Source organism: Poecilia reticulata, linkage group LG4, assembly GCF_000633615.1.
Source record: "Poecilia reticulata strain Guanapo linkage group LG4, Guppy_female_1.0+MT, whole genome shotgun sequence".
NCBI classification, from domain to species: domain Eukaryota; kingdom Metazoa; phylum Chordata; class Actinopteri; order Cyprinodontiformes; family Poeciliidae; genus Poecilia; species Poecilia reticulata.
This window is the reverse complement of record NC_024334.1, coordinates 18,040,302-18,063,454: the sequence shown is the minus strand read 5'-3', so window position 1 is coordinate 18,063,454 and position 23,153 is coordinate 18,040,302. Positions and strand designations below refer to the sequence as shown.

The 23,153-nt window shown below is 38.0% G+C and overlaps 2 protein-coding genes across 2 annotated transcripts in view; both read right to left on the bottom strand.

Annotated features, from left to right (window-relative positions):
• Nucleotides 1-116: 116 nt before the first annotated feature.
• Nucleotides 117-16,862, bottom strand: chd1l (chromodomain helicase DNA binding protein 1-like). Its single transcript, XM_008407591.1, has 25 exons — nucleotides 16,671-16,862; nucleotides 16,354-16,466; nucleotides 15,650-15,756; nucleotides 15,456-15,567; nucleotides 15,336-15,367; nucleotides 15,067-15,148; nucleotides 14,793-14,955; nucleotides 12,379-12,534; nucleotides 12,184-12,276; nucleotides 12,001-12,097; nucleotides 11,738-11,811; nucleotides 10,521-10,631; nucleotides 9,257-9,371; nucleotides 7,785-7,938; nucleotides 7,508-7,697; nucleotides 6,797-6,942; nucleotides 4,261-4,424; nucleotides 3,959-4,167; nucleotides 3,732-3,830; nucleotides 3,556-3,626; nucleotides 3,086-3,200; nucleotides 1,853-1,961; nucleotides 1,525-1,776; nucleotides 1,337-1,418; nucleotides 117-486 (listed from the first exon to the last, which is right to left on the bottom strand). The coding sequence occupies exons 1-25, from the start codon at nucleotides 16,762-16,764 to the stop codon at nucleotides 367-369; spliced, it is 3,060 nt and encodes a 1,019-aa protein (XP_008405813.1). The 5' UTR covers nucleotides 16,765-16,862; the 3' UTR covers nucleotides 117-366.
• A 5,241-nt stretch (nucleotides 16,863-22,103) lies between these two features.
• Nucleotides 22,104-23,153, bottom strand: part of LOC103463892 (vesicle transport protein SFT2B-like) — a 4,079-nt gene continuing 3,029 nt past the window's right edge. Inside the window, exons 6-8 of the mRNA XM_008407593.2 lie at nucleotides 22,583-22,641; nucleotides 22,463-22,492; nucleotides 22,104-22,374 (exon numbers count right to left, since the gene is read on the bottom strand). Of these exons, the coding sequence (XP_008405815.1) occupies nucleotides 22,335-22,374; nucleotides 22,463-22,492; nucleotides 22,583-22,641 (129 nt within the window). The 3' untranslated portion in view covers nucleotides 22,104-22,334. The remainder of the gene's footprint in view (nucleotides 22,375-22,462; nucleotides 22,493-22,582; nucleotides 22,642-23,153) is intronic.

The window sequence follows — 23,153 nt, the reverse complement described above, 5'->3', positions numbered from 1 at the left end:
AGAGTGTGCTTGTATTTTATTCATTCAAGCACTAAAGGAACATGCTTACAAATAAATGTTTGTCCTGTATGCATGTGTAGGAAAGACGTTATGAGGGGAAAAAAACAACTACCAGATGTGCAAATAAACTGTTTATTCCTGCATGCATCTACATTTAATAAAAGCAGCAGCCATATTGAACTTTGAGTTAAGTGCAGGTGAGAAAACTTCATTTTCTTTTCTGGGAATTGAGTTCATTTATGAACTTTATATTCAAATTTGAATAAATCATCAGATTAAAAATCATTGAAATGTAGTGTACATCAGTGACACAATTTAAAAACGTGATTTAATAAAATCTAATAATAATAATAACGCCATGTGTCCTCAGAGCTGATGTTGGAAGTGTACGGTGTTGACTTGTTGTTGTTTGGAGAAGCAGGACTCCAGCCAGGCCGTCTTCACAGGAACAGCCTGGTGGTTCTGATGGACCAGATCCAGCAGCTCCTGGTTCACACAGACCAGAGGAAAATTTCAGCGTTTAAGCGTCTAAAATTACTGCAGAATTGACACAGAAGCTTGCAGAGGTACTCTCACCCCTTGAGTTTCCCCCCCTTTACAATAACAAGCTTCAATGTATTTTAATGGGATTTTGTAGAGCAGCACAGAGTGAAGAGTGACTGTGAAGTGAAGGAAAAAATATGTTTTTCTAAATACGCAAATATGCAAAGAATGTGGCAGTGGGATGTTTAGAGTCCATTCAAACAACGCTTTATTGAGTCACATTAGCTGACAACAGCTAATCCTGCAAGTCTTTTAGCATACTCAAACTTTTGTTCTGGAAATTAATTTAGCCATTATATTCCTTATTATGGGATGCTCATACTCACCTACCTAACAAACAAAGTATTACTTTAGTTATTTCTTTACATATTTGTTTTTTTGTTTTGGTTAAATTGAACAGAATACATGTCACATTATATATTCAAAAATGTTTGAAATGACTTTGTACTTGCTCTAATAACCTGGCATTTTAATAGCTGTGCACCATTTTGAGGCCGTTTTGGATAAACTACAAACAGGTGGTCTCTGTTTAATAATTAGGTGGTTTCTGAAGGAGATTGGCTGCACTGCATTTCATTTAGAGGCACCAAAGTGGAGAGGGTTGAATTCAAACACATGGCAAACTTATCAGATTTTTATTTGTTAGAACTAAAGCATCAATAATTTTCCTTCCACTTCACAATTAAATGCTGTGTTATGATGGTTTATCGCAATAAAATACTTTAGCTCTTATGTGACAAAATGAGGAAAACCTTATGGGGTGTGAATACTTCTGTCGTAAACCTGAGCTGACCTGTATTTGGATGTGATTCTCCACCTCTGCAACAATGTGTGTGACCTCTTCACTCATGACGTCCTCCTCGTCTCCGTCATACGTAGACTTCAGCTAAGGGCTTTCTCACTCTGCTCTCTATTACAAACCTCACGCATTTACGAAAAAAGCTGTCGAATGTTTACACCCAGGAGTTAGGAAAAGGATATGTGATAAGGTAGCGGGCCAGCCTCTTCCGTTCTGATGCGGGAATGTTGTAGAAAAACACTCGGACTCCCTTCATGAAGCTGGGCAACTCCGCAGGGCTGAAGTCGCTTGGCAGAGCGGACGGACCCGGGCCCTCGGTTTCTGTCTCATCCGTTGGCCCGTCTGAGGTCGGTAAAGATGCTTGACGAGCAGCACCTGATGTTACAGGTGTCTGATGGGAAGCGGTTTTCTTGACAGCTCTGCTGTGATAATATCTGCCATTCAGGTTAAGTGAAAACTGCAGCAGTTCTGCTCAGTACGGGCTCTAAGCAGGGGAACAACGAAGGATACATGAACGTGGGAATGCCCCTGGAGGCCAGGTGTTTTCTGATGAGCCGCTCCGTCCCGTACCAGTTGAAACCTTTGGTGGAGTGACCGATGCGAGGAAGATGAACACTGGCTAAAGATACAAAAAGAGCAAACATGCTGAACTGAAGTCTGAACAACATAAACCTGAGAACTAAACAAGAGATGCTCAGGTTATGAATATGATCTATGAGCTTATTTGACACCATGTTGCACTACTACATGTCTTTCTTTTTGGAGGCATAGGAAGACATGATGCCTCAGAACCTTCACTGAAAAAACACAAAATCTTATCAAGCATTCTTGGTGTAGTTTCTAGTGAAAATATCTTTGTACACTTGAAATAAGACAAAACTACAGAAGCTAGTGTTAAGTCAATAAATCCTTAGAATTGATGAAACACTACTGGTTCCAATGGCAGATTGTTTCACAACATAGGAAAACCTGTTGTGAAACTAGACTTAAAATACTTGGTATGATTTTGTGTTTTTGCATGTTTTTATGTTTTGACATGTCCAAACCTTCAGACCCTCATGCAGATTTGCTCCTCTGGAACAAAGTAAATCCAATCGCAACACAAACTTTACACCACTGACCCACATTAACATTAGGTGCCTGCATTCCTAAAGATGTACTCACTTCAGAATGATAAATGCTTGATACTGAAACTAATGGCTTGCCCTACTTTATGATTAATTTGACTAATTACTATCTAACTTTTAACGGGGGCTTCCACAGACCACTGAAATATCATCCAGTCGACCATTAAATGAAAACAAAAAACGTTTTAAAGTAAGATGGTAACCTTACTTTAAAACGTAAGGTATCTAACGTATCAACGGTATCTAACCGTTTCAGGCCATACTGAAACGGTTAGATACCGTTGAAGACTTACACACCTTTCATCTCTGCATACATGCACTATTCTGAATAGAAGAGCTCATAAAATGTCACCCATTCTTCAAAGACATGACATCACTTGATGTCCCACAAATATTGGTGTACCTTACTTGCACCAATAAGTAAGGTACACCAATAAGGTACACCAATAAGTAAGGTGTACCTTATTGGTGTGCCTTACCTTAAGGTGCACCGATACCTTAAGTAAGGTATTGTGTTGATTAATGCGTAATGCATTAATCAACACACTAACAAACCAGACCACAGGAGACAAAATTCATAGTAAACTTGATAAAACTGTTCCGTTCTTCCCCACACCGTTGTTTTTCTTAGCTGCAGAGTAAATCTTCTTCAGTCCTTCGTCCAAAGCACTGAGGAGGATCCCAGACAGGTTGTTGGCTTTGTCTCTTTTCTGTGCCACTGTCAGGGCTAACTGGGGTGACAAGAAGGAGATTGAATCATGTTACCTTGTTATCTGATCACTGCTTGCAAGTCTGCAACCACACAAGAATCCAAGCAAGGTGCATCTTGTCATAATGAGCTCTAATATTGCAAAGATTTTGCACATGTCACAAAACACAAGCATGCATTTTCCAAGCAGATTTCAGCAACTCAGTTTGAAGGTTTTAGATTAAACAGTCCTGCCACAACAAAATTTAAGACATATTTAAGGTCAACTTACTTTTTTTTAAAGAATGTAACATACTTTAAGACTAAAATTTTAGATACAAAAATAAAAAATTTTTTTAAGCAGTTTTGAGTTTTACAGATTTCTCTGCAAACAGAACCTGATCTCGGCCGTCCAGTCTCGACTGTTTGTCGTCAATGGGAAAGAGAAGCACATTTCCCAGCTCCAAATCTGAAACAAAGATCCGCAGGGAATTCCAGTCTCCACCAGACCACAGAGACGAAGACGTCTAGTTGAATTGCTGCTCATTTTCTTCGTCATTGCATTTATCGTTACCTTTCATTTTCCCTGCCAACTCGTAGTGCTTTCGTGGCTCGTCTGATCTCACCTCCAGTGCCGTGAACAGGCCTCCTCTGCCCCACCGCCCTGAGTCATCTGCACACAAATTAACACTCTGATAAGAGGAAAACACTGCCCAAGACACGCTCCAAAGATACTATGTTTTTGTTTAGCGATTTCGTCACACAAACCATCCCGTCGCCATGGCTACCTGGAGCCCTTACCAACACAGTGGACGATGATAGCATCTCCCCTCGCAGTGTGGGGATGAGTAACATCCCCCAGAACGTAGCGGATATCCGTGGAGGTGGAGTCTGTAGAGCACACACTGCTGTTGTCCTCTTCCTCCTCCTCCTCGTCTTCCTCCTCTTCTTCACTGTCTACAAGCTGCAGGCAAAGTGACTGGTAGCCACAGGACTCCCACCAGACTGTTCTGCATGGTTAACCAAGGATCAAAAATAATTTATGAGTAACAAAAAACACAGACATGTCAGAGCCCATGATGAAACAGCTACAATATCTTCACTTTTTTCTGCGCTTCTCCTCTTCCTCCAGCCTCTTTTTGTCCTCCATCATCTTGGCTCTCTTGGCTGTAGCCTCCTGTCTCCTCCGCCGCCTGAGCTCCAGCTCTGCCTCAGTGAGAGGCTTCCTCTTCCTCGCTGGGATCGCAAACGTGACTGAAAGCGAAGACTGGAAGAGAATTGATCGATCAAGGACAAACGCCTCTCTAAATAATTCCTCATAGTTTTTAAAAAATGTTTAATAAAAACCCAGATAGTCAGGAGTATCATATTATAAATAAAACTGTACATGTTTGTATTTATTTATACTTCTCCGTGTTGTAGACAGTACAACAGCAGGACAGGACGTTTTCTGTCTTAGTAACTTCATTTTATCTGCTCCATGTTTCACGTTACGTCATTTTCAACTGAAGAATCTCTGAGAAGTGTGAAGTATTAACTGCTCATTTCTACCTCCCTGGTCTCAACACTTTCTGCTGCAGTTATAGGTAACCTTATGGAGATGATCAATAAACCAATCAATTGCATGACAAATTTAAATGAGCTTTAGAGAGTCTTTATAATTAGTTTTATTTATGGGTTTGGTGTGGATTTTATTTCAATTTATACTTATTGTTTTTGGTTGTTTTGTTTATATATTTTGGATATTTAAAATGTCTTTTAATTCCAGTGTTGATTGTTCTTTAGAAATTAACGTTTATTGATCTTTGACATGGTGTTCTTGCATTTTTTTTTTGTCATTGTGTTTATATTACTTGAAAATAGGTCTCAAAACGACAATGCTTGGACAATTTATTGTCCAGCAAAATTCATTATCTGCCTTTGTTACTACTGTTGTTTTTAATCTTTATTACTGTAAAGCATCTCTGAGTGTCTGGAAATCAAGTTCAGAGATTTTCAATTTGGATTTAGATGTTTGGACTTTGACTGGACCATTTACCCAAGAATATTGTTCTGTTCTTTGATCTATTATATTATAAATCACCTTGTACGTTTATTTGTGTTGTCGTTTTGGAAGGTGAAGCTCATCAATTAGTTTTCCCTGCTCAAGAGCTTCATCATCTCCACAGCATGATGCTGCCACCACTATGTTTCATTCTGGGGATGGTATTTTATTGAAAGTTTTAGTCTCAGCCAACCAGTTCCAAATTTCTTCAAAGTATTTTTCCCTTCACTACAAGACATTGTAAAATTCAGAGTGACCCTACAAACAAAACTTGGTTTGTATTTCTGTAATGTCTTAATCTACACATATCTAGAAATGCTAATTACTTTTCTTTTCTTTTTTTTCTCAATAAAGGTTTCTAAAATATGGGAGACACAGAATGTGGGTCATGAGATCAAATCCTCATTGATCTTTTTTTTTTTTTTTTCCCCTGTCAGCTTTGGTGATTTTATGAGTTCACAAACTTCATTTCCTTTGCAGCTATTTCAAGTTAACTGGGACAAAACATCATCAGTTTTTCACTAAAGGAAACTGATCTTGTTTTATGCATCCGTGGCAGGAAAAGTAGAGCAAACCTCCAGGTTTCACATTTCGCTAAATGTGAAAGCTGGAATGAAACGCGTTTCATTAAACAAGTCAAATCAGTCGGTGAGGCGACAGTCAGCTGAGAGCAGGTTTGTGTTTTCAACTTTATTAGTCCAAGTGGGACACCGACATCCTGGACTCAAAAGTGGAAGCAATTAATGCTTTTTCTTTACATGCTAAGCAAAAACTAACTTAGTGGTTTGTCCTTACGCTATAATGACTGAAATAAATAAATTATGCTGATTTTCTGATGGTAACTGTTCAATGGTCAGTGTTTGTTTATGGAACAGACAAAAACTGCATTGACTGACGGAAACAACTTTTAATGGGAAAATTTCCTGGAATTACAAATATTTTTTTCAAACTTATCTAGAGCTGAAATGATTAATCGGCTTAATCGATTATTGAAATAATCGTCAACTAATTTAGTAATCGATTAATCGCAAACTGGGGAACAGAGTGTGTTAAACATGATATCTGGAGAGACGACCACCTTCAGAGCAGTGCTCTACAAACTCTACAAAGAATATACACATTTTGCATTGAAGATGAAAAATCTTTTTTGGCGGTAACATTTTCTGTCCAAAACTCTTTTAGAGACATAATTTTAGCTAATGCAACTGTTGATGTGAAGCTAAGCTAACTGGGTTTATATTTTCCCATGTTGACGTTTGAAGTATTTTTTTCTAAAGTGTACAGTAATTTAAAGGAATGCTCTTATTACATTTTAGGCAATAACATATTTATCTTATTATTTTAAATTAATTGAATTATTAATTGATTTGCATTTTCTCATGCATTTCTAGTATTGTATTAAATAAGATGGTTAAAAATGCAAAATCTGCTAAATGTTATTTGATTACTTGATTAATCGATAGAATACTCAATTACTAAAATAATCGTCAGCTGCAGCTTTACACTTGGAAAAAAAAACTTTACGAGATAGCAAAATTCCCAAATACCAGTGAAACATTTCTGTTAGTTGGAAAGTGAGAGTGACAGAGTCCTACTCCAGCTTTGCGCCGCAGAGCTCGTCCCTCTCCTGCCGCTTTCTGAAACTCGGCCATCTGCTCTTCCAGGATCCGGTCAAAGCTCCTCTGGTCCTCTGAGCTTGGATCCTTACTGTAGTCTTTCCCCTCAAAGAAGTACATGTGATCTGCAGGGTGAGACGACATGACGGTCAGATTAATCCAGGGCTGGAGATAACGATTATTTTAGTAATCAATTGATCGATTACTCTGACGATTAATCAATTTGACAAATTTTTCATTGAAGCAATATTAGAAATACATTTTAAAAAATGCTAATAAAGAAAAATAACTCAAATCCTTTTTTAAATAATAAACATTTTGTTGCCTAAAACTCAAAAACAGCATTCCTTCAGTAAATCTGAACCAGATGAAGCTAAAACTATGCAATGAGTTTTGACTAAAACGTACTTATTTGCGAGTCTGTATACTTCAGTATACGATTAATCATTTACTAAGCTAGTTGACGATTATTTCAATAATTGATAAATCATGACTAATCGTTCCAACCCTACATTAATCAAGCCAGGAGGTTGGGTCATTAAACAAACTGATGAGTAGAAACTTGGACTAAAAAGCTATTTTTTAAATTTTTTTAATGACATTTGTAGACGTGTTTGAGATTAAAGATAAAAATGACAGAAAATAAAATGATTATTCATTCAGACTAATTGGTGACTTAAAACCACTTACTCTGCTCATCAGAATCAGACTCGTTCTCCACCTCTTCTTCTAGTGGTGAGAATCCATCATCATCATCATCATCATCCACCCACTGACCATCCCGTGACGGGCCCAGTATCTTCTCCAGTCTTACTTCCTGTATTGAGCTCTCGTCCGACGATAAAAGCTTATCTACTCCGAACTTCAAGATCTCGCTCAGCTGTCGAGGAGAAATCAACAAAAGAGCTGGAAGAAACACGGGGGGGGGATCATGTTGACTGCGCATTTCTGTTAAAAGATCACCGACCTGCAGACCCGCCGCAGCCGACTGCGCCTGATCCAGCAAAGAGAAGCGGCCCTCTTCGATAACAGTGTTGGTGAGTTGCAGCTTGGACACGGCTCGAGAGTACATGATCTCCTCCACGGTGTCTCTCGCAAGGAGGCGGATCACTTTCACAGGCCTGGAAAACGTCAAAGGTTAGAGAGACGAACCCCTAAAACGATGGTAAATATCAAACCAGACGACGCCGCTTCCACATTTTACCATGGGAGGGTCAGGTCCGCTTTTCAAATCTCAAAACCAAGCTCAAAATTTGGTAAAAAAGAAAAAATATTTTGCATCATTAACGAATGCGTTCAAAGCGAATAGACATGCTTAGATCTGAGCAGGGTCTTTTTCAGACCACAACTTCCACATTTATATAACCAGACAAACATTTCTAAGGCTCTTTTTCTCTTGAAAATTCTGGACATTTTAAGTGCAAAGTCCGAACTCTGACGCTGCTTGAACAATAACAGAGTCTTGTTGTGTTTTGATGCCAAAGATAACAAATCAACAAAATTATGAAAGTGGCTTCAAATGTTCAAACTCGCTTCTTTTAGTGATCTGGATCAGTTTAGATGAGCTTTATTTCAACATTCGCGGTTCTTAGACTTTTCAAATAAGGAGTATCAAAGACTACAAGCAAACTCTTTAAAAAAAGATGTTGAACATTTTCAGATCCATTCCTAAAAATAGAAACCTTAGTGATTTTGTTTGGCAGTTTAGTCTAGCCACTGGTCGAGTTCAACCAGATTTAAAATTGGTCTAAAAACTAAACAAGGAGTAAACAGTTCATTAAAAAAGCATCTAAATATAATTGGAACTCTTTAAGTACTAAGATTTTTGGTTAGAAAACGTGAAAAGTAACCTTAATTTTCCTTTTTCCATACTTATCAAGATTTGGAAAATTTTTGCCAAAAGTAAATGCTATATGTTCACACACCTTTCCAGGCTGCATAGGAATCCTGTGAGTCTAAATAATTTTCGCCATTTGCTGTGAACCTAAAAAGTATGAAAAAATGGGGAAGTAGATCAACAGAGAAGATAACTTAATTATTAAACGTAATTGTTTCAGCGCTACGCTAGTCGTGTCTCATTTGAATAAAAACTAAGCTTAATATAATTGGTGTACCATAAAAGCATTAGTCTGAAGAGAAAAGTCAGAGTTTTAGATGACGTTTCCTTTAGCAGGTAGCCTGAATGTTTCTAGTAGTTTCCATCAAGGTTGTCAGAGCACAATGCTGAGCTGTGAACAGGAAGAGCTCTTTCACACCAAGAGGCAGATAACACTCCTGGCAGCTACAGATAACCTTACTGGCATGAACTTGCGAAAGCAATATCTGAACAAAAAAAAAAAAAAAAGGAAGTCTTTCTTATGTAGAGTAAAATGCATTAATGCCAGTAACCAGATAGATAGTTTGCTATGCAACTTCGTTGGAACTTTCAAAGTGCATCACCTGTTCTGGCCAATCCGATGGCAGCGCGCTGCAGCCTGCAGGTCGTTTTGGGGGTTGAAGTCACTGTCCACGAAAATAACAGTGTCAGCAGCTGTAAGGTTGAGGCCAACTCCTCCTGAAAGGACGGCGTTGTAAAGAGAAAACAGAGATCATCTAGAAAGTCCAAACTTTCAGGTCTGAACGTTTCTGTGCTTCAGGATGTACAGCACAAAGCGTCAAAAACACGCCATACTGTATGGATTAAAAGGCCATAAAAACTGGAACTTGTTTTTAAAGATCCTTCAATAAGCTGCTAAGTGATTACATCAGCTTTTTAAAAATTATTGTTATTATTTTTTAACATGCCGTTTCAGCAGTTGCATACTTTGAGCTAAGTGTGACTGTAGTGTACAGATGGGACATTTATAAAGCTTGAAGAAAGTGAAAGCCGTGACAGGAAATCGCCCTTGTTTCTCCCCGTTGAAAAAAAAGAAGAAAAAAGAAGCTTTTGGTCTTGTTAGCGCCAGACTAACATTCTGCTGCAGATCATATCGTTGTCTGATCCGTCCCTTTTCCTGTCTCTGCATATTCTATAGACTCTGCATTTACAGACATGGTGCCTTGCACGAGACCTCTTGAACTTTTTCACCATTCTATAATTTTGCAACCGCATACCTCAGTGCACTCTGTTCAGATTGTGAGAGATGAACCAACAAAAAAAGTAGCACATGATGCTGAAGTGGAAGAAAAATTGACTTATGGATTCTCCAAATTTTCAACTTGTCTTAAAAATAACAGTGTGGTCTGCAGTTACATGCCATACCGAATCATAATATCAGTATGTGCAATATTGCACCATGCGATATTGAGGAGGATGTGTGGTAATTCCAGTCCCTTGATGTGTAAGGCTGAAAACATGCATAGAAATAACGAAAGCAACGTTTTACTTTCCTTAAACTTTGGAATTTTTAAAAAAATGTTAATAAAATTGACAGCGGTTTTATGTTTATAAAGTTCACTTTTGCAAGGCACCGTATGCAGAAAGGCTCACTGTTAAAACAAAGAATTTACATGAAGCAGAACGATGCAATCTGCAACCTGCTCACTCACTCACTGACTCACTCACTCACTCACTCACTCACTCACTCACTCACTCACTCACTCACTCACTCACATAATGTCAAGTTACTATGAAGCAAAAGGTGAAACTTCAAGACATGGAACATTTTTCTAGCTTTTCATCCTGTATTTTAAACGGATAAAAACTAAAATAAATGCCAGTCACCTGCTTTAGTGCTGAGCAAAAACACAAAGATGTCTTTGGTGCTGAAGTTCTTCACGGCAAGGTTTCGCTCTTCCCCTCGAACCGACCCATCCATGCGTTCATAGCTGTAACCTGAACAGAAAAACTCATTATGGTGAGTGGCAAGGATTAAGTATAGAAAACTGTCATTTGGCGAGAAGCGAGGCAGATCCTGTGTCGGTTGCTAGGGAAACATAGGACTAACAAACTTTTCAGCCTGTGATCCCCTATTAGCAACTTGGTAATATGAATTTATTTTATATAAATGACACTAATCATTTAATGAGACACTTAATGGGACATTAAATCAACAACAATATATCTTGCAATAGACAAGTGATCAGTATCAACAGATAATACGTCTATTGACACCTTCCTAAAATAATGGACAAAAGTAGGGTTTATTTTGTTTGTTTTTTGCCTAAAACGTTTTTAGGAAAGAAAGAGATGGTGACTTGTTTTTTTTGGCAAAACATGACATAGGCAATTATCTTAGGAAGGTGACGATTTACAGAATATTCACTAAACTCTGATCCGAACCGCACAGCATTCTGGGAGATGTAAACAGATGAAAGTCTTTAACCTCTTGAATTTCTCATGGCCACAAACTTCTCAAGTTGGTGGCATCAACTAACTCGCACACTCTGGTTGCCTAGCAACTCACTCACTCACATAATGGTAACGTGCACAGCAGCAGTTTCAGGTTTTGCCACTGAGACTCATTACAGCTTAAAAATTAAAAAAACCAATTGCATGGAGTGAAAACTGTTGGTAAAACAGAAAGGTCATGCCACCAGCTTGACTGTATTTTAGTTATTTCAACATAAAACCAATCAATAATTATTGATATTGAATGATGTTAAATGCTTATATTGTGATATGTTTTTTAGCCATATCATCCATAAATATTAGGATATTAATGTACTTATTTAATTTTGACCCAGTTGTCTCTACGTTTACCTCAGGGGGTCAAATCATGATTCTGAAAATCCTTTTGCGACCCCCCACTTGGTGTCTCACAGCCCCGGAATCAACACAGCAGTCCTGCTTCTTAGTGCAAAATAAATGAACTATTAATGTTGAATGAAGTTTTAAAATTATGTTTTAGGGTGTTGATACGCTTGAAAAGGCAAGTAACATAAGTTGTGAGAATTACATTGAGAGGTGATGTCCAGACGTGTGTATTTTGTCCCACTCACCTCTGAACTCCATGTAGTCCTGAAGGATGTCCAGCATCCTCGTCATCTGGGAGAACAACAGGACACGGTGGCCCCTTCGTCCAAAATAAAATGGAGAACTGTAAAATTATGTCTGCTGAAGGGGTGTCCAGACTTTTCAACTCAGATTAAATGTGTTGCCTTCGTATTTAGAAATGCAGAGAACATCCCAGCAAACACAGATCCGACAGAGCTCAAACTGCCACTAGGTGGAGCCAAACAATAAGCATTGTGGATGTGCCCACCCTTTGTGTAGAAAGGCCAGCATGCTGTCCAGCAGGCACAGCTTTCCACTGGCTTCGATGAGGTGTTCCCCAATCTGAAAGGGCTCTGGTTCCACCCCTAAAAACAGGAAGGAGGGACAGAATCACTCAGACTCAATTCCAGCTCCTATAGCCGAACCCTAGCTGCTTTTCGCCATGTCTCACCGTCAAACAGGTATGGGTGGTCGACGCACTTTCTCAAATTCACCAAGATGTTCAGCAGTCTGTTCTTGTTGCCTTGCTCATTTACAAAAGCATCTGAAATTTTCCACACAGAGAGAGATAGGTTGATTTTTTTTTTTGTTTGTTTGTTTTACAAATATCACCTTTGTTGCCAAGTTTCAGAACGCAGTGACTCACCATAATCCCGCATTAGGATGGCTTTGTAGTATTTCTTCTGCAAAGCTGACATGCCGTGGTACACCACCAGCTCTGTCTTCTTGGGCAGATCAAAAGCCACCTCCGACTTTACTCTACGGAGCAGAAAAGGCTCCAAGATGCTTTGAAGCTCTGAAGCTAGCAGACACAAAACATTGTATTATACTTATGTATCTTTTAACATGTCTACCTGAATCCTTTGTAGATAAGAAATAATATTTTTTTCAAACTAACCCCTTGAACCTCTTCCACAACGTACAACATGTGATAGGCCAACACCAAGTGGTGTATGTTATGAAAAGAAAAAAAAGGCTACATGGTCTCGACAATGGAATTAGAAATGGTTTTTAACAAAGAAGAACAGGAATTGTGTCAATTGATAACTTCTTATCAGAGAGGACAGAAGACAAATGCAGGTTCAATCTTGGGATTCCTCACCAGAAGTAGGAAGTAGGAAGCACATTTCTACATGTGCTTCCTACTTCAGGTTATAACGAGTAATAAGATCCGTTATCATAACTATGCAACACAGCTCTACAATACGATGTCACCAGATAATTCTGAATCCACCTAGAGTCAATGCGCAGCTTCAGTTATTACAAATAAAAATGAGCAATCAGCTCTGAAACCTGGGAATAGTGATGGACTCTGACCTGAACCTTCAGAGACACATAAAGACAGTTGCAAAGTCGGCCTTCTACCACCTGAAGAACATCTCCAGGATTAGAGGACAGCAAGAATTAGAGAAACTTAACCATAAGTTTATGCTTAGTCACACTGATTACTCAAACAGCGTCTTTACAGGTCTGCCTAACAAATCAATCCTCCAGCTGCAGCTGATCCAGAACGCTGCTGCTGCTGTTCTCACTAAAACCAGGAAGATAGAGCACATCACCCCAGTTCTACAGTCTTTACACTGGCTTCCTGTAGCTCAGAGAATAAACTATAAAATACTGTTGTTAGTTTATAAATCACTGAACGTAGCAGCACAATACATTAAAGATCTGCTGTTGTCATAGCAACCTTCCAGACCTCTCAGGTCTTCTGGTTCTGTTCTGCATCCCCAGAACCAGAACCAGAACCAAACGAGGAGAAGCAGCATTCAGCTTCTATACACCACAAACTGGAACAAACTTCCAGAAAACTGCAAAACAGTTTTCTGGAAGGAACACTGAGTTCCTTTAATTCTAGACCAGTGGTTCTTAATCTTTTTTGAGGTACCGAACACACCAGTTTCATATGCGCATTCACTGAACCCTTCTGTAGTGATAAATAAAGTATGATTTTTTTTCCCAAATTCAAGACATACGGGTGACCCAACTAGAGTCTACTTGGGTGATATCTAAGTCTTCTTAAAAGGTAGAGTCTCTGAGAACAGTTCTTCAAAATACAGTCAGTGCTTTCAGCAAAGTTGAGCTGACTGTCCAGGAACGAYCCAAAGTATTTAAAATTTGCCACAGTTTCAACAGGTTGGCCATCGAGAGAAACTGGAACCACTTTAAGGTCTTGTTTAGATCATTTAATTAGCTCAACATTCTTAAGAGAAAGAAAAATTAATAAATAATACAGACTTTGCGGTATTCTGATTTAGTAATGCAATTATACTAGTTGTGTTACCACCCCCATGCCACTAAAGGCAGTAGCAGGCCCAAAAAGATGCGACTAATTGATTTAGAAGTACACCGAAAGCTACAGAATTTGGTAAAAACGGTGAGCTTTGCTGAAGTAATTAAAGACACAAGTTCAAATCCCTGCTGAGAGTGGAACTCCTTCAATTAAGCAATGTAACGTGATCCTCTGCAGCAAGTGATGGCAAAGCGGGGCTTGTCATCACAACTTTACACAAGTGTATCTTTACCTCCGCGGCAGAGGCTCCGCCGAACCCCTGAGACCGACTCATCGAACCCCTGGGGTTCGATCGAACCCAGGTTAAGAACCACTGTTCTAGACTAAAAACCCACCTGTTTAGAGTTGCCTCAGATTAGCAGTAAGTGGAACGTTGATGAATATTGACGTGCATTTAGCATGTCTGATTGGCATCAGACACCAATCTTATAATGTTATGACAAAAAGTCCTGCTGCTGAAATTTACTACACAACTAAACATCATTATTATTGTTTCACAAATAAATGCCTGAAAAGTATGGCATGCATTTGTGCTCAGGAAAAATTACTCCGATGATACCTCTAAATAAAAACCAGTGCGATCAATTGGTCTCAGAACTCACCTAATTAGTAAAGAGAGGCTGCAATACTGAGGTGGAGATTCACTTTCCAACAGGACAATGATCCTTTGTGTCGGTTTACCACATAAAACAACTTTAAAGTTTATGGTTGTAATGTGGAATATGCTTTTACTCTGTATACGTGAGTCGTATTGTAATTTTAAAGCATACCCAGAGCAGGTCGACTTCGCACATTGGAGTAGGAGCTGACAAAGCTGTCAGCCTCTTCCGGTGTGAAGATGCTGGACTGAATGAAGCTCAGCAGGGAGTAGAGCTCCTGCAGGTTGTTCTGAATGGGAGTCCCTGTGAGCAGGAGTCTGAAACCAACTGAAAACTGAGCGAGCGAAAAACACAAAAACCAACTGAGCTGACGTTCAGAGAAAGTATGAATGAGAAACATTAGAAGACAAGCAGTGAAGAGGCTCTTCAAGACATGATGTAGTACCTCTGTCAAGGTTTTGTGCAACACAGAGTTATGGTTCTTCAGCCGGTGAGCTTCGTCCACAACGAGCACCTCCCACCTCCACCTGAGGAGGAGCAAATATGAGAGGAAACGGTGGCACAAAGTGATCGCACAAGCAGGCTTTATAGATTCACTGGTTGTCGGCAGAAATTGTTTCATTCACAGCCTTTCTTTGGTCTCTTTAACAATCCATACCCACCTCAGTTACAACTCAAAATTTAACAAAGCCATGTGACTGAGAACCCACTGACCTTTTCAAGAACGATGCATCTTTGAGGCACAGCTGCGAATGAAATAATGACATATATACGTGTTCAAGGTTCAAGCCAACGAAGCTTTCAGTCATTTTGTTTTCGCCAGCAGAAGCAGACCTCGTATGTGGTGAGCAGAACCTGGAAGTCCTGAGCGGTTTGTTCCCTCTGGATCTCAGCCCGTCTCTCTTTGTCTCCTTTGTAGCACAGCACAGTCAGAGACGGGGCGAAGCTGCGAAATGAGTTACGACTGGAATAATTTATACAGGAAGCATTTATAGATGGGACTAAAGCACCGACAGAGTTGACTCTACCTTTCCAGCTCCTTTCTCCAGTTCTCCATGACAGACAGGGGGCTCAGCACCAGAAACGGACCTTTCTTCCCCAGAGCTCCTGACAGGTACACCAGCAGAGAGATGGTCTGGAGAAGCAGTTAATTAAGTGTGAATAAAGGAAGCAGAAGTGGGAATTGCTCCTCCTGTTTCCAAACAACATATTTAATGTCTTGACATTCTGCACTCTTTTGGGCGTTTCCACAGAAATTCAAACTGAAACTTTAACAAACTGTGTGCAGTTTGGTGATAAAAGTCACATTTCTTTAAATAAGTGGCATCCCTGCAGAAGCTTATTTCAAATAGGAATAGCAGCATTTGTTTTTGTGGTGCTATGAATGCTGTACCATGCAGTCACAGAGAAACAGTTAACTTTAAAAAATTACTAAATAGTTTTTATTGTCACTTTAGCACAACAGAATGTCATGATAAAATTCTAAGTCCATACCGCCCACTTGTATTACTGGCACCACAGTCTTTTGCAAGCGAGAATAATGCACGCAATGTGTATAACTCACAAACGAAATAAATGACAAACTCTGAAACATGCAAACAATTGTCCCACAGTTTTGATATTGTGTTAAGACATACCAAAAATTGCACTAAGGAGATTCATATCGTCTAAAATTGTTGCCCAGGCCTTACATAACCAATATGGAAGGTAAGTTGATGAATCTTAAGCACACCTGGCAGGTTTTACCCAAACCCATCTCGTCCCCTAAGATGCACCCTTGGTGGTCGTGGAGGCTCTGGGTCAGCCACTGCACCCCGTCCAGCTGGTAGGCTCTCAGCTGTATCCCTGGAAACAAGCAGGTCACCTAAAGCTGTCACTAGCAAACCACTGGTCTACAGACATATACAGGTTTTAAAAACTACAGAACTTAGTTCTATCAACACATATTGACAATAGTTTATAACGAAAAGGAACGCTGGGTCACTGTTTGAATGAGCGTATACAAAGTTTGTAACTTTTCTACGACAGTAAGTCAACAAGCCTCCGTACCTCGTAAACCAAACTTCTGCAGGTCGCTCTGACTGAGAGCCGTCTTCTTTTTCTCGGTTATGGTGTTTCTTATTTTCCTCAATATGTCTGACATGTTGACACACTAAAAGGAACAGAATGCGTATATGTGTTACAATGTTGCAGACATGTACAGACAGATAGCTCCCTCTCTATTTTTGTCAATGGAAGACTTCCTGGTTGGGTCACGTGACGGTGAAGAAAGCGCGAGCGCGCTTTTTAAAGGGGCAGTGTTGTGTGTTTTCCAGCCACATAGAATCACTTTATAGAAGGGGTCCCCAAACTTTTTCCTGTGCCACATAACTTTTCCCTTCTCTGGTGGGGGCCGGAGTCAGTTTGTATCAGAAAAAGTGTGACGATTGCAGAAGTGCCTAAATGTAAAAATATATTGTTTTCCAGAAAGCACAATGAAAAAACCCTCTCTGGGTTCTTCACAGAACAAAAGTCAGGAATAACACTATTAATGAAATAAATAATAACCAAATAACCCTCTCTGGGTTCTTCACAGAATAAATCAATGAAATAACACTTTAAACTATTACCAAGCACTGTTCGGGTAAAATCACTCAATCAGGTTTATTTATGAAATGTGCACAAGTAAGACAATCAATCATGAAGCAATTCTGGATGGAAAGCTCTGCCAGGCAGAGACAACATGAGTCTTATATAAAAGGACATTTCTACAATTTTTATAGTGAGAAGTKAAAAATTATCCCATACATTTTAAGACATTACATATTCATTCAGTCATTGAAACATTATTCTGTATGATGAAACAAAATCATATACGCAGGATACAAAAAACCCACCGGCATTCATCCATTCATCCCTTTATCGTTTCACCTCTGTTAAGTAGGAAAAGTTACCCTGCAACCTCTTCTTGCCAGGGAGAAGAGGTTGCATAAGTAAGACAATCAATCATGAAGCAATTCATGATTGATTGTCATGAATTGCTTCATCACAATTCATTTTTCACAATTCAAGTTTTCACAAAACTTTAAAAGGATGAATTTGAAATAATGTATTTGGAAGTAAAGTACCAGCAGGATACCAAACAGTTTTCTAAGTAATATTTCCAATTGTTTAAATAAGTAATTATTTTAATCCCAAATTATTCTCTACAAAATAAGAGCATGCATTTCAATCCTTAGACATTCCTAACACAATAATTATGAATAATTTCATTTTACGTTGCTTATGTTAATGAAAATGTAGGTTTTACACTAATTTTAAATCCAATTTTTTTATTTAAATCCTAAGTGTAATTTAGGTGATATTAAGTCATCCTCCTATAAAAATCTAATTAAAATTTAATGTAATCTCATCCTCTTTGATTTTAATATAACCCACGTTATAATAAACAAGTAAAATTTTAATGTTGCCCCATCTGATTCTAATGTCGACACTTCAAATTAAAACAAAACAGTTTCAAAGTGATCTTCATCCTCTTTGATTCTAAATAAACCCAAGTTATAGACAACCAGGCAACATCTGATTTCATCGTCTTTGGTCAAAATTAAACATATAAAAAACCAAGTAATTTCTGAAGTTGATTTTCTCTTTTAAATGCATATTTAAGGATAACAGGACAGTGTAAATCTTCACTGACTCTCCTCTTCGGTCACTCGCCAGTGGACCAGCAATAGTTCTTTGAGTGGAGAGCCTTTCAGAAACATCCAAACTAGCTGTTGCTCTGGACGCTGTCCTCTTTGGTGTCAAAAGTTGAAGTACTTGATACTTGGTAGAACAAAGTTTTGCTGCTCACTCTCTTGCTGTGTCAGATTTAAAGTCGTGATCTAGATGGACGTTACAGACAGGTCGTCCTTCACAGTGGTTGATGTGGATCCAGGTTGTTCCTTCCTTCTCGCCCCTCTCYCCCACTCGGTCTCGGCGTTGCTGCAGCCAAATCCTCCCCCGTCTCTCTCCTCTGGCTTCCTGTCAGTCCAACTGGTTCTGGTGTTGGATCTTTGGGTTGTCCAGATCGTCCCTTAGGAAATGTCCATGTTGTCCACAGATGAAACAAGCGTCAACAGTTCAGATTCTTCTTCTCTCACAGCTCCGAAGCATGTTTAGCTTTTCTTCCTCTACGCTGATACTGGACAGTAGACCAGCGGAGGTTGTTAAAGCTCAGTCTCACACAGTTTTCTGCCCAAATGCCCAACAGGAGACTGACAGTTGTCCCCTGGAGGTGATGGAGGTCTTTTTTGTCTTCTTGATCCTCCTGATCCTCTCGATCATTTTCATTGGCTGGTTTTGTAGGAGGGACATCATCTGGTCCATGGGAGGACAGATGGGAGGAGTTGAGGTCAGAGGTCAGATGCACCGCGCGAGGCTCAGACAGAGGGAAAGAGAAAAAACAAATAGAAATCAATTAGGGTTTGTTTTGTCATTTTCCTTGTTGTTTTCTATACATATATATTTATATTTATGGATTTTATTTTAACTTTTTACGTGATCGTATAGTTTTAGTCATTTATTATTCATCCAGTATTATGGCTCCTGTTTGTGGAACAGTTTGTCAGAGAAACCTGAGGGCTAATTGTTGGTACAGCTCTTAGAGCTGCTTTTAGTATGAAAGGGTCCCTTATAAATAAAATTAATTAATTGATTGATCCTTTTAATAAATAAACAAAATAATTTTTGGAAAAAGGCTACTGTTAATGTGAGCAGTAGTTACATTAGCAATGTTTGTGATAATGTTTGTGCACTGCTTTCTGATTTTAACTTTTGCAAAAATAAACATTAATTGTTTACTTCGTGGCACTTGGTTACCAGTAAACACACTCATCTCTTAGCAACAGATTAGCAACAAAAATTGTTATTGTTCAAAAAACATAAGATTTCTTCTGCTGTTTTGAAATGCTACTTATATTACCTTAACAAGAATTGTGCAGTTGGTGATTTTTGCAGAAAAGTTCATTCTTTTTGTCATTAGTGGTAAATATATTACAAAACACACATTCAACACAAAAGTAAAAATCTCAATTTATACTTCGTGGCAGTTCGTTAGCAGTAGAAAACGCTTATCTCTTAAAACCAAATTAACAAGTTATATAGTTTATAAAACATAAGCTCTTTCTAAATAATGCTTACCTTATTAGATACAAGACATTTACCGTTGGTACATTTTGCAAAAGTAAAAATCTTAAGTTTACTTCGTAGCACTTGGCTACCAGAAAACACACTCATCTCTTAGGAACAGGCTAGCAACAAAAATTCTTATTGATCAAAAAACATAAGATTTCTTCTGCTCTTTGGAAATACCATTTATTTTACACTTAAGAATTGTGTAGTTGGTGGATTTTGTAGAAAAGTTAATTCTTTTTGTCATTAGTTTTAAATATTTTATAAAACAAACATTCAACACAAAAGTAAAAATCTCAATTTATACTTCGTTGCAGTTCGTTACCAGTAGAAAACGCTTATCTCTTAAAACCAAATTAATAACAAGTTTTATAGTTTATAAAACATAAGCTCTTTCGAAATAATGCTTACCTGATTAGATACAAGACATTTACCATTGCCAAATTTTGCAAAAATAAAAATCTGATGTTCACTTCGTGGCACTTGGTTACCAGTAAACACAACGATCTCTTAGCAACAGGTTAGCAACAAATATTGTTATTGTTCAAAAAATTGATGGCTGATTAACAGAGTTTTGCTGAATTGCAATCATCTGAATGAGGTGTGTTGAAGCAGAGGAACATCTAAAACATCAAAGGTCAGTGTGCCTTGAGGACCAGGGTTGGGAAATACTGGTGTAGAGCAATAGGTGTCTTACATGCATTGCATGGAAGCATTGAAAAACAGAGTAAACATTGGTGTTTATGCTATGACAAAGATGGACTTTGTTTATTACAGATTACTTCTGAAAGTGCTTGATTTCACTCAATTTTATTTTGGGGTATCTGAGTAATAATGCTGTACTCAAATGCACCCCAGATTTTTAAATAAAAAAATAAAAAAATAAAATGATAAGATTATTTTGATTCCCCAATAAAATATCACGCTGCAGTGATTTGATCTACAAATTAAACTATAATAAATAACCAATAGGTGAAACATGACAAACTATGGCTCAGTTCACCCTGGTGAAAAAAGTATACTTTAGTATATTTCAAACATACTTAAATTTATGAAAGTACACTTTAAGTATACTAAGTATTAAGTGTACTGCCTATAAGTATATCTGAAGTATACTAAAAGTATGCTTGTACCAATTTCAAAATTAGAACTTTAAACACACTTAAACATAACTGTACCAAAATACACTTTTAATATATTAAATAAAAGTATACTTTAAGTGAACAAAATATATATTTGCCCAAGTGTAAACATACACTTTCTCAAGTATATTTAAAATATATTTTGTGTATATTTAAAAATATATGCTCAAAATATTTTTTTTTTTAAATTCACCTTAACACTACTTTAGATAATTAATTTCAGTATGTTTTAAATTACATCTCAGTGTACATTTTAGGCTTATAAAGTATGCCTTAATTTTCTTTATTTAACCAGAGATCCAGATCTCATATTTTATTTATCACTACAGAAGGGTTCAGTGAATGCGCATATGAAACTGGTGGGTTCGGTACCTCAAAAAAGGTTAAGAACCACTGTGCTAAATGAAAATGGGCGCTTATTTCTTCTTTAGATTTCAACGGCAGCTTGCAACCATTATTGTTGCACTACTGCCATCTATTGGATCCTAATGTCTATGCCTCAAATTCTCATAATGATCCCAGTATTATAAAAAAAAAAAAACGAAAAATCTTCTTTTTCCCCTGTTTAACTGATCAACAACATTCTCAAATTTCAATTCCCTATTAAAACCTAATTCCGTTTAATGGGCGCTTTCTTCTTTTATTTCCAATTTTGACTTCCAATTATTCACTTCCTGCTAAAGAGCCCCCTGGTGGTTGAAGAAAAATCCACATATGAGCCACACTGGGCTATAAGCCGCAAGGTTCAAAGCTTAGGAAAAAAGTAGTGGCTTATAGTCCGGAAAATGAGGTATATGAAAAAAAATCTAAATGCTCTCTGGTATTGTTCAGGGGGCTGGACCAAATGTGGAGGTGGGCCGCGGGCCGTAGTTTGGGGACCACTGCTTTATGATAATCAAGTAACTATGTTACCTTCAGTTGTTATAAATATGCTGTATAGATCAAATATGACTTAAAATAAATTTAACGACTTGAAATTAGACCTCTCTCTTTTCCAAGGTGTTCATTTGTGTATTGCTTGAATTGACGATTCTGGCACCTTCAAACATCTGGAAGTCAAACCGAAGGATGAACCAGAGTTGCTCAGGTCCACAATTCTCTCCCAGAGATCAAAATAAGCCTGCAGCCATTCATGAAAGTTTTAATGTATTTATTTTATTTTTTTACAGATATTTACACATAAAATAATTAAAAGGCCACCATTATAAAGATTTAAATCAAGATGATCATCAGACTCGAGGGAAAAAAATAAAAATCAACTGGATTCATAAGGCAAGAAATGGGAATCTGTTGAGGTAAAATTTGATTTTTTTTTTTTTTGCCACTGGAACAGGAAGTTTTGAGCAGCTTCATCCATCCCGGTCTTTAATATCCTACATTTATCCAACAGGTTTTGCTCCAAACAGCAGGGGTTTGGGGGTCACTTCATGCAGATAGAAACAGCTTTCATGATTGCCTCCCTGGAAAATAATCACACCGTTTAGAAGACAATTTAATGTTTATGTTCATGCAGAATATTTGAACAAATAGGGTTATAAGCTGACCAACCTGACACAGGGGATGTATGAGAGACTGTACCTGCAAACAAAACACGGTTCCTGTTACAGCAATACTCTGATTTCACACAGAAACCAATGAGCTGCAACAGATGAGAAATTAAGAGCTTACCAGGAAAAGGACAAGATCTGCAAAATGCAAAATAATAAAGCAAGTCCAAAGTTCTTCCACTGAAAGAAACACAAAAACACTATAAGTGACTACGGAAAGTTTTTTAGCTGAATAGCAGTATTGCTGTTTTGTGCAAAGTTTGGAGAGATCATGCAGATTTAGTCTGAAGTTAATATTAACTCCAAAAGCATAAATGTAAAAAAAACATTAACAATGATTTTATTTATAGGAAGGGAATCACAAAAAAAATTGTTGCGCGAACATATAAAAATAATGACAATAATTGGAAAATTCTTTGCAGTTGGGTATTGTGTTAACAAATCCTTAAAGTACGGTGGCTGACAGGTGCAAACGCGCCGCAACAGAGAAAAGATGCAAACTAAAAAAGAGACGCAAACAAAAAGCTAATGCAGCAAACAAAAAAAGAGGCGCAAACAAAAAACACTACAACCACAAATAAAATGCAGCAAACAAAAAGAGATGCAAACAAAAAACGAGACGCAAACAAAAAGCGAATGCAGCAAACAAAGAGAGACGCAAACAAAAAGTTAATGCAGCAAACAAAAAAAGA

Excerpts from the sequence above, each read along its gene's own strand:
- chd1l (XM_008407591.1), bottom strand. The coding sequence starts at position 16,764 with ATGTCAGACATATTGAGGAAAATAAGAAACACCATAACCGAGAAAAAG. Across the intron at positions 6,943-7,507 it reads GTCTGATTCTGATGAGCAGA|ATCACATGTACTTCTTTGAG; the intron begins GTAAGTGGTTTT and ends CTCACCCTGCAG. Across the intron at positions 4,168-4,260 it reads GAGGAGAAGCGCAGAAAAAA|AACAGTCTGGTGGGAGTCCT; the intron begins GTGAAGATATTG and ends TTAACCATGCAG.